Source organism: Balaenoptera physalus, assembly GCF_965194825.1.
Source record: "Balaenoptera physalus genome assembly, chromosome: 10".
Lineage (NCBI taxonomy): Eukaryota > Metazoa > Chordata > Mammalia > Artiodactyla > Balaenopteridae > Balaenoptera > Balaenoptera physalus.
In genome coordinates, this window is record NC_138889.1 from 8507557 (window position 1) to 8521101 (window position 13545).

General features: G+C 55.7%; 2 protein-coding genes across 6 annotated transcripts; one reads left to right on the top strand and one right to left on the bottom strand.

Moving 5' to 3' along the window:
• Window positions 1-2: 2 nt before the first annotated feature.
• FOXRED1 (FAD dependent oxidoreductase domain containing 1) lies at window positions 3-7520 on the bottom strand. 4 transcript variants are annotated; one of them, XM_082477285.1, is made up of 11 exons: window positions 7389-7520; window positions 5206-5426; window positions 4263-4373; window positions 3893-4011; window positions 2617-2711; window positions 2236-2337; window positions 1781-1857; window positions 1472-1632; window positions 1252-1381; window positions 909-1013; window positions 3-704 (listed from the first exon to the last, which is right to left on the bottom strand). In XM_082477285.1, exons 1-11 carry the CDS (start codon window positions 7471-7473, stop codon window positions 450-452), a joined length of 1461 nt encoding a protein of 486 aa, XP_082333411.1. In that variant the 5' UTR covers window positions 7474-7520; the 3' UTR covers window positions 3-449. The 4 variants fall into 4 exon arrangements, with proteins under 4 accessions (XP_082333411.1, XP_082333413.1, XP_082333410.1 ...); XM_082477287.1 differs by having other exon boundaries at window positions 7227-7510; XM_082477284.1 differs by having other exon boundaries at window positions 7266-7507.
• Window positions 7521-7756: 236 nt separating this feature from the next.
• SRPRA (SRP receptor subunit alpha) lies at window positions 7757-13113 on the top strand. Of its 2 annotated transcripts, XM_082477282.1 has the most exons (14): window positions 7757-8000; window positions 8621-8704; window positions 9002-9165; window positions 9348-9511; window positions 9764-9923; window positions 10054-10207; window positions 10464-10555; window positions 10660-10778; window positions 10903-10989; window positions 11299-11471; window positions 11572-11785; window positions 12180-12343; window positions 12433-12531; window positions 12699-13113. In XM_082477282.1, exons 1-14 carry the CDS (start codon window positions 7884-7886, stop codon window positions 12825-12827), a joined length of 1920 nt encoding a protein of 639 aa, XP_082333408.1. In that variant the 5' UTR covers window positions 7757-7883; the 3' UTR covers window positions 12828-13113. The 2 variants fall into 2 exon arrangements, with proteins under 2 accessions (XP_082333408.1, XP_082333409.1); XM_082477283.1 differs by lacking the exon at window positions 8621-8704.
• The last annotated feature ends 432 nt before the right edge of the window (window positions 13114-13545 follow it).

Here is a 13545-nt window from a genome sequence, read left to right on the forward strand (position 1 = left end):
AGGAAGGCGTTAATCACATTTATTGATCGATGAATAGGGTAAATAGACAAGTCCATAGACCTGGGCCAGGCTGCCCCAGAATGCTCCCTGCCTGGGCTCTGCCGAGAGGGGGGCAGAGGCAGTCTTTCTGGGTCGGTCCCATGAAGGAGCCAGTCCTGGGCCACGGTGCTCAGGTCCCCTGAGGTGTTCTGTCCGGCTGGGCTCCTGGTGCGTGGCATCAGCCTGGGCCATGATCAGTCCTGGGGTCCCGCCCCATCGTTCTCTGTCAGCCCGGGCCTTAGGCAGTGGTCGGCCCGCCTGCCCAGCCATACGGGGGCGGGATGGCCTGGGCGAGAGGGGGCGGAGGAGACCCTGGCGTGGTGCTGGGGAGCGAGGCGGTGTGAACGTGGGCCGGGGTCGGAGCCCAGGGTGACAGATGGGGCGTCGGGGCCAGCGAAGAGCTCACAGGCTCAGATGATACAGCGCTCTTGGGCCTTCTCTCCCAAGTAAAAGCGGCTGAAGAGGAAGGGGCTCAGGTTGATGGTCTGGAAGCGGCCCTCCAGTATCACCTCTGCCACAGCCCGCCCCACGGCGGGGGCCTGCTGGAGCCCGTGGCCGCTGAAGCCCGTCGCAAAGTACATGTTGACGACGAGGGGGTGAGGGCCCACCACGCCATTCTGGTCAAAGGTGTTGTAGTCGTAGTAGCCGGCCCAAGCGCGCCGAACCTGCAGGGCACAGGACGCAGGGTCTCGGGAGGGCTGCCACGCGCTCCGCCCCACCCACTTGCGGCTGGGGTCGGCGCACGGTACCCTCCACCACCGCTGAGCACGCTCGTGGGACGGGTCCTGTGGGGCGGAGGCACAAACACAGCAGGCAGGCCCTCCCGCGGGGCCCAGATGCTCCAGGGTCATCTGTCACCTTCCAGTTACCTTCAGAGCCTCAAAAGCTGGCACCCTCCGGGCCAGATGGGGCCACACCTTCTCCTGGAAGAAATCATGGTCCACTTCCAGGTTCCCTGGGTCTGGTTCCTCCTCCTGGGGGCAGAGGTGGGGACAAGGCTTACGTTGCCCAGGACGCACGGGCAGACCCAGGCCTCGCTGGCCTCTTTAACCTGTCTGCTTGGTAAGTGGTGGATGGGGGGAAGAGACCCCAAGTCAAAGCCAGAGGGGACCGTGACATCAGGACCAGCACTGGGCCCGCCAAAGAAGCCTGACTGCTCAGCGACACCCGGTCTCTGTCTTCTCCCCGGCACCCCGACCCCACAGAGCTCACCTCAGAGGGGCTACAGCCGCCCAGGTAGTTGTTGCCTAATCCTTCCCGGCGGAAATAGGCTCCGCTGGGGTCTGCGACAAGTGGAGCCTCCAGGCCTGGTCCCTGGGGGCAGTGCCACAAGTACACATACCTGCCGTGACCAGCGGCGTTAGAAGCGGCGAGAACAGCAACTCCCCTCCCCGACTCTCCTCTCACCCCCCCGCGGCCCTGGGCAAGTCACCTTTTCCTCGGCTCCACAGGCAGCTTGGTGCCCTGCAGGGTGCCAGGCGGCCCCTTCCCAATGCCAGCCAGCTCTGCGATTCGCCCAGACCAGGCCCCCGCTGCATTGACCACTATGGCGCATTCCACGGGCTGGTACTCCTGGCTATGGTCCACCTTCACCTATGGGCACCAGAGAGGGGGGAGGAGGGAGCGGTCCAGTTTTTCCTGAGCCTCAGTCTACCCACACTGGAAGTGGGTAGAAGAAGATCAAAATGACAGCCGTTACGTTTCTCATTTGGTAAAGGAGACACCTAGGCTGGGAACTTACATGGACTTCGTGGATCCTTTTCAAAGTCACCTTCTCCCCACTGGCGGTCTCCATGTGGTTAGATGAAGAGACGAAACCTGCAGGAAAAAGGAAAGAAAATAAGCCCTTGAGGCCTCAAAGAGGAAGGAGATGGAGATTCCACTGGTTTCCTAAGGAAAGAAAGCTGGAAGGCTGGAAGCTTTCCCACAGACACTGAAGCAAAGAGACAGGGTAACCGGGATGAACTTGGCCGCACAGGACAGGAGAGTGCCAAAATCTTCAAGCAGATCACGAATCATGGACAAATGCAGTTAGGAGCCAGAGTCAGGATGCCCAGGACCAGTCCCCGAGGGAGAACCCCCTATCCTAAGCAAGCACAGGCCTTGCTCAGCCTGTGCGTGAAGGTAAGACCCAGTCTGGGCTGGCGTCCTGGCTGGCAGAGGTCACAAGCAGTGGACACGGGGCCGCAGACTCACGTGTCACCTCTCCGTGGCAGAAAAGGACCCCCATGGACTGGACCTTTCGCCGAAGCCCCTGGAGCAGACACCAGGGGTCAAACCAACCTTCGTTCTCCAACCCTGTGAGGAGAAAGAGGACGCGTGAAGGTGGGCTAGGACCCTCCTCTCCTGTTGTCTCTCCTGTACCCCTAACTCTTCTTTAGGGCTCGTAACCTGGGGAGTCACATTGACCAACTGCACCAGAGTCAGATCCTGCGGAAGGACAGAGAGCCGGCCTGGCCCGGGGGAGGCCCTGCCAGCCAGGAGGGAAGCATTCCTCCTTGACTTGGCTGCGGGGTGCTGAGACTCGTAACCTGAGGTGCCGCTCAACCCCTGACGCCCTCTGCAAGCAAGCCTCACCATAAGATGCCAAAGCCACTCCCTCTGTGTTTATCCAGGGAAACTTCTTCCGAAGCTGCTCCGGAGACATCAGACAAACTTTGGCTCCTTCTTGCCTGGAGAAATGTGTGGGTCTACGTATGTGTGCTGGGTGAGTGTTCGGGGGGAGAAGTATGGGCCCCAGCTCCACAAGTCACCTCCTTCATGTCACTCCTCTGCCCCCAACTCCCCACGTATCCTCCTTGCTTCCTGGAAAAGAGCAAGCTCCTAGTCAAGGCTCTTCAGCATCTGACCCCCCTTTCCTTTACGACACCCTAGACTCCCTTTGGCCACGCTAAACACCTTATCACCCCCTAACTGTTCCTCGTCCTTTCACAACAGGGCGGGTCACTCTGTTCCCTCCACTCCTTCTGCCCAGGACAGCCTTCCCGTCCACCTCCTAGAACAATCCTGCTCACCAGCACAACTGTCTCCTTCTGGGACCCTCATGCCCAAAGGCAGCATTGTATGCGCTAGAAGGACACACTCACAAGCCAGACTGCCTGGTTCAAGTCCCAGCGCCACCGCTTACTAGCTCTGGGGGCCTCAGTTTTCCCACATGTAAAATGGGCATGTTCTGATGATTAAACGAGTTAATATTTATAATGCATTTAGGATGTGACCTGATGTCACTAGTGAAACTCGCAGAAGGTTCTGCTGAAGGGTCTCAGGCACAGTGATCAACCTGCCTGCCCAGCCATACGGGGGCGGGATGGCCTGGACGAGAGGGGGGCGGAGGAGACCCTGGTGTGGTGCTGGGGGGCAACCTAGCCGTGAGGAGGTGTGAACCCGGGCCGGGATTAGAGCCCAGGGTGACAGATGGGGCGTCGGGGCCCAGTGAAGAGCTCACAGGCTCAGATGATAGTCCTGACTGACTGGTCATGAGACCCACGGCCTTTTACACGAGTCCCGGTATGGCCGGCAAAGCCTACGAGCTTAGCTCTCCAGCTTAGAGAAAACATTTGCAGATTTGTGGGCCCCTCCCCAGAGATCCTGACTTATTAGGAGGGATGTGTCCTGGGTGGTTCTCATCACCTGGGAATTTAGGAACCACCACGGCAGCGCTTTGTCCGTGTCTGTGTCACAGCACTTAGCACAGGGCATCGGAGGTCTGCCTGTGTCCGTCTTCCTGACGGACTGAGCTCCTAGGGAGCAGGGCCTGTCTCACTGGCTCTGTCACTCCGGCTCCGAAAGTGAGTCAGAGCCCACTGCGTGCGGGCAGCTGAGATGCAGCATGGCAGCCGTGCCGGGCGCCCACCTCTGCACTTTCACGTTGTTTTCCATGATCGTAGCCCCCTCCTCTGAAGCCAGAAAGAGGTAACCAGAGGGGTTGAACTGGAGGTCCAGGGGAGGGTCATCGACCACGGCCAGGTACTCCTGTGTGCAAAGAAAAGGTCCTCCAAGAAGCTGACTTCAAGAAGGGAGGGAGAGCTTTCCTGGCTTTCTCACCACAGCCCCCGGGCTCGGTGCCCCGACCCAGAGGGAAGCCCTCTCCGGGCACCGCCACTGGGAAGAAAACCGGGGGTTCCAACTCCTAGCTGCCCGTGCTCGCCCAGCCAGCTGGGCTGCTCCCCTCTCTGGGCTAAAGGAGGGGTCACCACCCCACCCCCAAATCTCACAGCACGTACATTGATGTTCCGGAGAAATTCGACCGAAAAGAGGGAGAGCTGGATGTTCTCAGGCAACGAGAACTGCTGGCGAATCCCACCCACAGAAAGCACGGTGGAGGCCTGGGAATACTGTGGAAAGACAAGAGAAGGCGATGTGGGCCCTGTTCCACGCGAGCAGAATACTGTACTGGAGGGTGAGAGTCACATACCCAAAGGTAATTTTTTTTTGGCCGCGCTGCTGCTTGCGGGATCTTAATTCCCTGACCAGGGATGGAACCTGGGCCACCTGCAGTGGAGGTGCGGAGTCTTAACCACTGGACCGCCAGGGAAGTCCCACGTACCCAAAGTTAAAGGGGAGCCCTACTTGCAAGTTTATAATCTAAACTTGCATAAACCTATATGCAAGTCCACCAGCAGCCCATCAAGGACAATAGCTATTAAAATCCTTATTAGAAGATACACAGAACAGAGAGGCTCAGTCATCTAAAAAGGGCTGGGCGCCGTCGTACAAAATGGTAATGGCCTGGAAGTACAAGGCAGGAGACTGACGTTTGCTCTACTGATTGGAAAACAGAGGGATGTGGCCAAAGGAGCAAGATTCGTGACTAGCTGACGGTGGTAAACAGGAACAATTAAAGCGCAAAAACCTCAGAAGTAATGTAACCTACAAGGGCGTCGTGACAGCTGTTTGTTAACCACAGCTTGAATGCAGGCCAGACCTCTGAGATCACAAGACATACAACGTTGTGAAATTTGCTTCCAAAAGCAAAAACCTTATTGTCAAGGTCTCTGGTTTGAGGGAGGAAGAACCTGGGGCTATTTCTCAACAAGGGCCAAAGCACAGTCCCTGCCCTGTGGCCCTTCAAACAATGAGGTCTTTCCTCCCTTCTCCTCCCCTTGAGTCCTTAAGAAAATACGAGTCTGCACCCCACTCCTGACTCTGCCCCACCCCAGACCTCACCGTGTGGTCCCGCTCCACCACCAGCACCCGAATGGCACCTCGCTGCTTCTCCAACCTCTTCAGCCAATAGGCTACGGACAGGCCAACCACCCCACCGCCAACAATCACCACATCGGAGTGTTCGGGGGGCAGGTGGCTGGTGTCACACAGTGGACTCCAGGCCCCTCCAGGAAGGATGGACTGGATCTTCTTCTTAATCTCCGACACCTTTCCATCCCAGTCTGTGGGATACAGTTATGGTCAAAGAGGGCCATACATCTCCTTTTCAGGAGGTGGAGGGGGTGTGTGTGTTAGAGGATGGGCACAGGAGAAGGTGGGCTAAACTGATCACCGAGTTTTCAGTCCTCACTGCCATTCCTTCTCACGAGGCCAACTCGCACCCAGCAGCACTCCACAGCTTGGCTTCATGTTCTCTACACCAGAGTCTCGCTTCCTTTGAGTGCATTATACCCAGCACTGCAAGATTCAACTTCCTAAAACTGACACTCTCTGTTCTCTCCATTGGCTAGGGGACTTACACATATTTCTCTCCTGTGCAGACCTCTCTCTCCCCTGAGCGCAGGCTCCTGGACCAAGAGGTCCCGGCACACCTAGAGCTGCACTGCCCTCTAAAGCACGGACCTCTGAGTGGCACCTTATCCTGGATATCCATCACCATCAGCAAACCTACATTCATGTTGTCTGTTATCAAGTCCTGATGACTTTGCCTCTTAAATATCTCCCCAATCTGCCCAATCTGTCCCCCTTTTTTTCCCATCTCTACCACCACTGCCCTAGACCAAACCATGACGTCTCTCCCACCTAAACTGTTAAAAGCTCCTGTTTCCACTCATTCCCCTCTTGTCCAACCCCCCATCTTCTTTTCTATATCACAGCTAGAATGATCTTTTCTAAACACTAATTTAATCACACACTCTCTTGCTTAAAACCCTCCAGTGGGTTTCCATTACCCTAAGGATAAAAGTCCAAAATCTTTCACGTGGCCTGTGAGACACTGCATGACCTGGCTCCTGTTTGCCCTGTCCTCCCCGAACCCTCCAGCCTCAGCCCCTTCATTCCTGCCACAGGGGATGCACACAGGTGTTCTCCCTGCTTTGAAACTCTGTGCCCACTTCTTTGACCAGTTAACTCCTTGCTTCCTTTAGATCTCAGCTCAGTTATCATTTTCTCAGGGATGCCTTCTTTCCTGACCCCCTAGACTATGCCAAGTTCTCCTGTCACGCTATCTCATAGCTCCGTGAACCGCTCTTTTGCAGCATGCAACACACTTGCAACTTTGAGTTTATCTGTGATTGCTTCATGCTGTACTATGTCTACCTTCTCCATAGAATCTCCAGTCTAGAACAGTACCTGGCACATCCTAAGTGCTCAATAAATGTCTTGAATACATGAATCCTTTTGTCTTTCACACCTAACTCACAAATCTCCAAGTCTTCTCTCACTGTCTCCAATTCAAAGTTCAAACTCTTCTCAGCATTCGAATCTTTCTTTGATCTGGACTTAACCTTACCTGTCCAGAGTACATTTCATACTACTACTCAAACTCTCTATCTGGATGGCCTTTGCTAATTCCTTGCACAAGGGCAATACTTTCCTCCTCCTAACCTTTGCTCAGTTCCCCAGAACCTGGAACTCATGCTTTCCTTGAGCCAGTAAACATCATCTTTCAAGACTGATCTCCGTTCCCACCTGCTCCATGTACTGCTACAATTACACTAGCTACTGGCACTGGCAGTGCAGGGTACCCTCCGAGTTGGGTTCTCTCCAGTCTTGAACCGGTCTACTAAAGCCTTCCCTCTCCAGCTACACTTCAGGCACCTGCAGGACATCTATCGAATCCTCTCTTTCTCTCCTTTCCTCCTTCACGGCCACAACACTAAGCACAGCATCCTGCACGCGAGCAGGACTTCATGCACTTCTGTGCCACCAATGAATCAGCCCGGCTGCTATTCTGGTGGTAAGCTCAGGCACAGAAGGATCTGGGATTTGTCACCTGAGAAGGGCAACCCTAGGATCCATACCCCTGTCCAGGCTCTACCAGCTCCGGCAGGCAAGGTTACCTCCTGCTCCCAGTGACCCGCTGTCTTCCCAGCGCGGACCGGGACCTCGAGTCCTGAAGGTCACATGGCTGGAGACTGGGGACACCCCAGAACCACGACACCCTCCGCTGCCCTCAGCTTTACCCAGAGTAGAGCCTCCTCTGTGTGTGCCTAGCCCCCGGCCCAAGAGGCCCGGGCCCAAGCCGAACCGCAGCGCCCCCCGAAGCATGGCCCTGCTGTTCTTGGCCGCTAAGTGAGGGGCGCCCTACCCTGGCACGGTCCCAGCCCGCCGTCACTGCTACGCGTCGCCGGCTGTTCATTCGAGCGCGCCCATTGGCCAGCGACCCCTCCGGGCCCCACCCCTCCACCCTATAGGCGGCCGTACTGTCCCTTGACTGCCTGAGAGCCCCGCCCAGGCCCGCCCCCACCCGCCATTGGCGAGCCCGGCGTCTACGTCGGTCTTGCGCGCCCGCTGGCCGAGCTGGGGAGGGACCCAGGCCACTGCGCTGAGCGGAAGTGCGGCTGAGCAGGTTTCCGGGGCCGCTGGTGTGACGTGTCCCGCGCTTGGCGCAGCAGGAAGCGGCGGCGATCGCGGCCTGAGTTCCCGGCGCCGGCCCCGGCTCCTTTCCCGCTGCCGCCATGCTCGACTTCTTCACCATTTTCTCCAAAGGCGGGCTCGTGCTCTGGTGCTTCCAGGGCGTGAGCGACTCATGCACCGGGCCAGTTAACGCGTTGATTCGTTCCGTGTTGCTGCAGGTACTGCCCCCGCGGGATCAGAACTCCGGGCTCGTCCCCCTGACCCGGTCCCTAGTCCCCCTCGACTGATCCCGCGCCTCCCTCCCACCCCGTCGGCCCACCTCAAACTGGCCGCTCACTCGTAACTGTGACTCCACTTCTTTCTCCCGCCCCCATCAGACCATCCGGCAACTTTGCGCTGTCCCCTCCCCCTCCTCTTTCTGGGACTCTGGCCGGAATCCGTAGCCTATTGAGACTTACCGTCGTTCCCTCCATTCGCCCCCAGCAGCTTGGTTTTCTGTTTTTCGAAAGCCGGGTGAGATCATGGGTGGAAAAACGTCCTTTAAGAACTGTAGATAGTGTACAGCTGCTAGTAAGTCTGACTGTTTATATGAGATGAGGACTCCTTCCTTTTTGGCTCGCACGTGTCCTCCCCTCCCACCTCTTTGCCCCTTTCCCCCAAGCTGGCTGTCTCCTTTTCTCGCAGGAGGAATGCTGAAGAGCAGCTCCCCTGAATCTTCTTGCCCTGGGGACAGGTTTGAGTTTGGGGGAATGTCTAGTTCTTCTCCAAAGGCAATCCTGGAGAGGCCCAAGTCTAGGTGTTGGGACAGTCTGAACACTGAGACATACTCTTTTTCCAGGAAAGGGGAGGTAACAACTCCTTCACCCATGAGGCACTCACGCTCAAGTATAAACTGGACAACCAGTTTGAGCTGGTGTTTGTGGTAAGTGGGGGTATTTTAGAGGGGCAATGATTACAGTCACCATGGAGGCCTGATTATTCAGAAAACCCTGATTAATTGCACCCAGTGTTTATGATGAAGTAACTGAGAAGACACGGAGGGTGGAGGGGGAAAGGGGAGACGCTCTCGGGCCCAGTCAGAGGGCTTGGCTGCTCCTCAGGTCAGGGAAACCTGCCAGGTGGCTGAGCCAGTCTCTGAAGGCCTAGGTTGAGTTGGCTTCCCTCTGTTCTGGGCTGGCATGTGAGCAGATCTCTTGGCTCTGTTTCTTTCCCTAAACAGGTAGGTTTTCAGAAGATCCTAACACTGACGTACGTAGACAAGCTGATAGACGATGTGCACCGGCTGTTTCGTGACAAGTACCGCACTGAGATCCAACAGCAAAGTGCCTTAAGTCTACTGAATGGCACTTTTGATTTCCAAAATGACTTTCTGCAGCTCCTTCGGTGAGAGGCCTCCCCTCTCCAAAATCAATTTCTGTGACTTGAGCTTCCTTCCTTCCCAAGGGTGGGTGAAGGGTAGTATGTTGTGGATTGAAAGGCACTCCTGAGTTTGCTGCCCAGTTCTGGTTGTCTTCTGGGTGTGAGGGCCCTTTTCCTGGATTTGGACTGTTCCCTTTTCTCTTTAGTGAAGCAGAGGAGAGCAGTAAGGTCCGTGCTCCCACAACCATGAAGAAATTTGAAGATTCTGAAAAGGCCAAGAAACCTGTGAGGTCCATGATTGAGACACGGGGTGAAAAGCCTAAGGAAAAAGCCAAGAACAGCAAAAAAAACAAGGGGGCCAAGAAGGAAGGTGAGTTTGAACTTGGACACCTGGGGGCATGAGAAGTCGTTAAGGTGGGCTGGAGTGGTTCCCCGCCCTTGCCTTTGTCATTGTTTGCCTCCCTTGCTCGGGTGCCCACCAACCTCACCATCGTCCCCGGTCCTTGCGATCCCCCAGATGTGTGTTCCTAGTTTCGTCTTACTGATTTGGAAGGCTTTTCCCCATTTGTCTATTTTGTTGGAATTTGGTCTTTTTTTCCCCAGTGAGTTTTCTCCTTGGCAGGTTCTGATGGCCCTTTGGCTACCAGCAAAGCAGTCCCTGCAGAAAAGTCTGGTCTCCCAGTGGGGCCTGAGAACGGAATAGAACTTTCCAAAGAGGAACTGATCCGCAGGAAGCGAGAAGAGTTCATTCAGAAGCATGGGAGGGGTATGGAGAAGTCCAGGTGAGCATTCCAGCTTTTGCCATACGTACTGCTATCTAGACACGTTGTGGGGAGGGAGTCCTTGTCTCTGGGGTGGATGTTTCCTCTCCTGCTTCTTCATCGGAACCCTTTGTGCTGTAACCCTTTGCAGCAAGTCCAGTAAGTCAGACGCTCCCAAGGAGAAGGGCAAAAAAGCGCCCCGGGTGTGGGCGCTGGGTGGCTCTGCCAACAAGGAAGCCCTGGACTACAGCGCTCCGACCGCCAACGGGGCCCCCGAGGGGGCACCGCCCGAGGACATCAACTTGGTAAGAGGCAGCAGGGCCAGAGTGAAGGCCAATGTCAATAAGAAATGGGGGAGGAAGGAGAGATGAGGAGGGCAGTACTCTTGACTTCTTGGAGCGAGGGGTGAGTTACATTTGGAGCTTCTGAGGGGTGAGTTACTTTGGGAGCTTCCTGAATCGAAGAGGTGGAGAGCAGTGTAGACAGGGTAAATCCAGGCTTTTCCCCCCACAGCCCATCGTGTTCTTGATCCCATCTCCTTCCTTTCCGCATACCCTCCAGATTCGAGGGACTGGGTCTGGGAGGCAGCTTCAGGATCTGGACTGCAGCAGCTCAGATGACGAAGGGGCCGCTCAAAACTCCACCAAACCTAGGTAGGGGATCCCAGGTGGTGGCAGGTGGGTGTGGCTCCAGAACCGAGGAGACTTGACTGCTGCCTGCTGGCCACATGTGCATCTGTGACCTTCTGTGCCTGCAGTGCTACCAAGGGGACTCTGGGTGGCATGTTCGGGATGCTGAAGGGCCTTGTGGGTTCCAAGAGCTTGAGTCGTGAAGACATGGAATCTGTGCTGGACAAGATGCGTGACCATCTCATTGGTGAGTCAGGAACGGGTGGACTCGTGTTTCTGGGGTAGGGACGGTGCGGGGCAGAATGGCGGTACCACAGGGGTGGTTCACTGCTGCTGGAGCACTCATACCGCGCCTGTGCCCCTCTTCTCAGCCAAGAACGTGGCAGCAGACATTGCAGTCCAACTCTGTGAATCTGTTGCGAACAAGCTGGAGGGGAAGGTGATGGGGACGTTCAGCAGTAAGTATCTCGCTGGGCCTGGAAGTGCTGGGTGGGCGTTACGCACCCCAGCAGGCCGCCGCGTCCACCTCCACTCTTCCTAGGTGCGTGACTTTTGACAGATCCCGTAACATCTAAATTTCTGTTTCATAACTTAGACTTTGGGTGTTGATGACCTCTAAATTAGGAGGATTAAAATGAACTAATACTTGTAAAGTGCTTAGGATTCCTGGGCAGGCTCCTAGTTCCCTTAGCTCAGAAAGGGGCTGGGCATTCCTGGAGCACATTACTGGGGCTTCACGGGTATATGTACCTCTCCCCCCACCTCAGCGGTGACTTCCACCGTAAAGCTAGCTCTCCAGGAGTCCCTGGTGCAGATTCTGCAGCCACAGCGCCGTGTGGACATGCTCCGGGATATCATGGACGCCCAGCGTCATCAGCGCCCTTACGTGGTCACCTTCTGTGGTGTGAACGGCGTGGGGAAGTCTACTAACCTTGCCAAGGTCGGTGCAGTTCCGCAGCCCATCTCTGACATCACTTCTTCACTCTGCATTTCCTGGCAACTCTGGGTCTAGGTGACAGTTTTCTTTGCCTCTTTTGCAGATTTCCTTCTGGCTGTTAGAGAATGGCTTCAGTGTCCTCATTGCTGCCTGTGATACATTCCGTGCTGGGGCTGTAGAGCAGCTGCGGACACACACCCGGCGTTTGCACGCCCTGCACCCCCCCGAGAATCACGGTGGCCGCGCCATGGTGCAGTTGTTTGAGAAGGGCTACGGCAAGGATGCTGCTGGCATCGCCATGGAAGCCATTGCCTTTGGTACAGTGCACAGAAAGCTGGGGGGTTTGTCTGGGCCCCTTTTCTCCTTGGGTTCTCTTGGAACTTGCAGAGGACCAGGGTTACCCTACCACCAACTTTCTGCTCAGTGACAGGTCAGGATTAGTGACGTGCCGTGCTCTGCTTTGGGGTAACAAGTGTAGTTGCAGGCAACCTAGTATATTTGTTTATCTCTATTTGGTCACCTTTATCCTACCGCCATCCTTTTCCTAAATATGCCTGATGGCTGAGTATGGGAATTTTTTCTTACACTACCTTGTAACCTAAGGAAAATAAACAGGTAGACTTCTAATATGGCCAGTTTGGGACTTCCTGAGAGGAAAGCTGGAAACGTGACAGTCCAGGAGTTTTGACTTGACCTCTTTTTTCTCTCTAGCACGTAACCAAGGCTTTGATGTGGTGCTGGTGGACACAGCTGGCCGCATGCAGGACAATGCCCCTCTGATGACTGCCCTGGCCAAGCTCATTACTGTCAACACACCCGACTTGGTGCTGTTTGTGGGGGAGGCCTTAGTAGGCAATGAGGCCGTGGACCAGCTGGTGAGCGCTAGGGCTTGGTTCTCTTTCCAACCTCAGCTTTGGCCACTTTAGGTGCATCTTATTACTTACGTCATGTTCCTCCTTTCCAGGTCAAGTTCAACAGAGCCTTGGCTGACCATTCTATGGCCCAGACACCTCGGCTCATTGATGGCATTGTCCTTACCAAATTTGATACCATCGACGACAAGGTAAATATGGACGACACAGGGCAAAGTGGGACTGGGAGAGGGGAATGGCCATCCTTCACAAGGGAGCAGAGGCTCTAAGGGCACACTGGCTCCACAGCCTCCTGTTGCTAAGGGAGTGAAAAGGAGTGGCCTGGGGTTGACTGGGTATCCCCCTTTCTCTGCTTCAGGTGGGAGCTGCTATTTCTATGACCTACATCACAAGCAAACCCATCGTCTTTGTGGGCACCGGCCAGACCTACTGTGACTTACGCAGTCTCAACGCCAAGGCCGTGGTGGCCGCACTCATGAAGGCTTAACGTGGCTCTCGGCCGATACCAAATCACCGCTTCCCCCAAAGCCCCCATCCCCGTATCAAGAATGTGCTTTAGAGAACGTGAGCAACTTGTCTTCAGTGCAGTTCAAAGGCAGAGTGAGGGGAGTTCCAGGCGGGGGCTTGCAGCCCCTCCTCACCCCACTCCCCGTTCAGCCCAGCCTCCCTCTGCGAGGAGGGCCTAATCACCTTGCAGTCACTGCCCATTACCCGCCCCCAGCCCCATGCTCCTCCCCCTTCCTACTCACTCAGGCATCCCTTCACTCTGCCTACAGACTCGGTCTCAGTACAGCTTTGACCAGTGGTTAGAAGATCCAGCACCAGAGCTCTGCTAGTTAAGTGTGGTCGTGGGCACGTCCAAGCATCATCCCCAGCTCCATTAGATGGAGAGACTTCCAGAGCCAGCTCTGGGTCTTGAGTGGCACCTCCCCCTAGGATACACAGCTTTCAGGTCCCTGGGGCCAGGACGACACCCCCACACTGTGGCAGTGTGTGGCCTGTTCTTAATTGCTGCTGATTCGAGGATGACCCCTGGCCCCGTTTCCCCAAAGCATCAGCTAGGCCACAGTGACGTGTTACAGATGAGTGAAAGAGGAGTCCCTGCTTCCCTCAGAGATGAAGGGAGCCGAGCTGCAGTGCTGCACTGGGCTTCTCAGCCTCCAAGATCTCCTCCCACTTCCAGAATCCAGACATAACTTTGCATG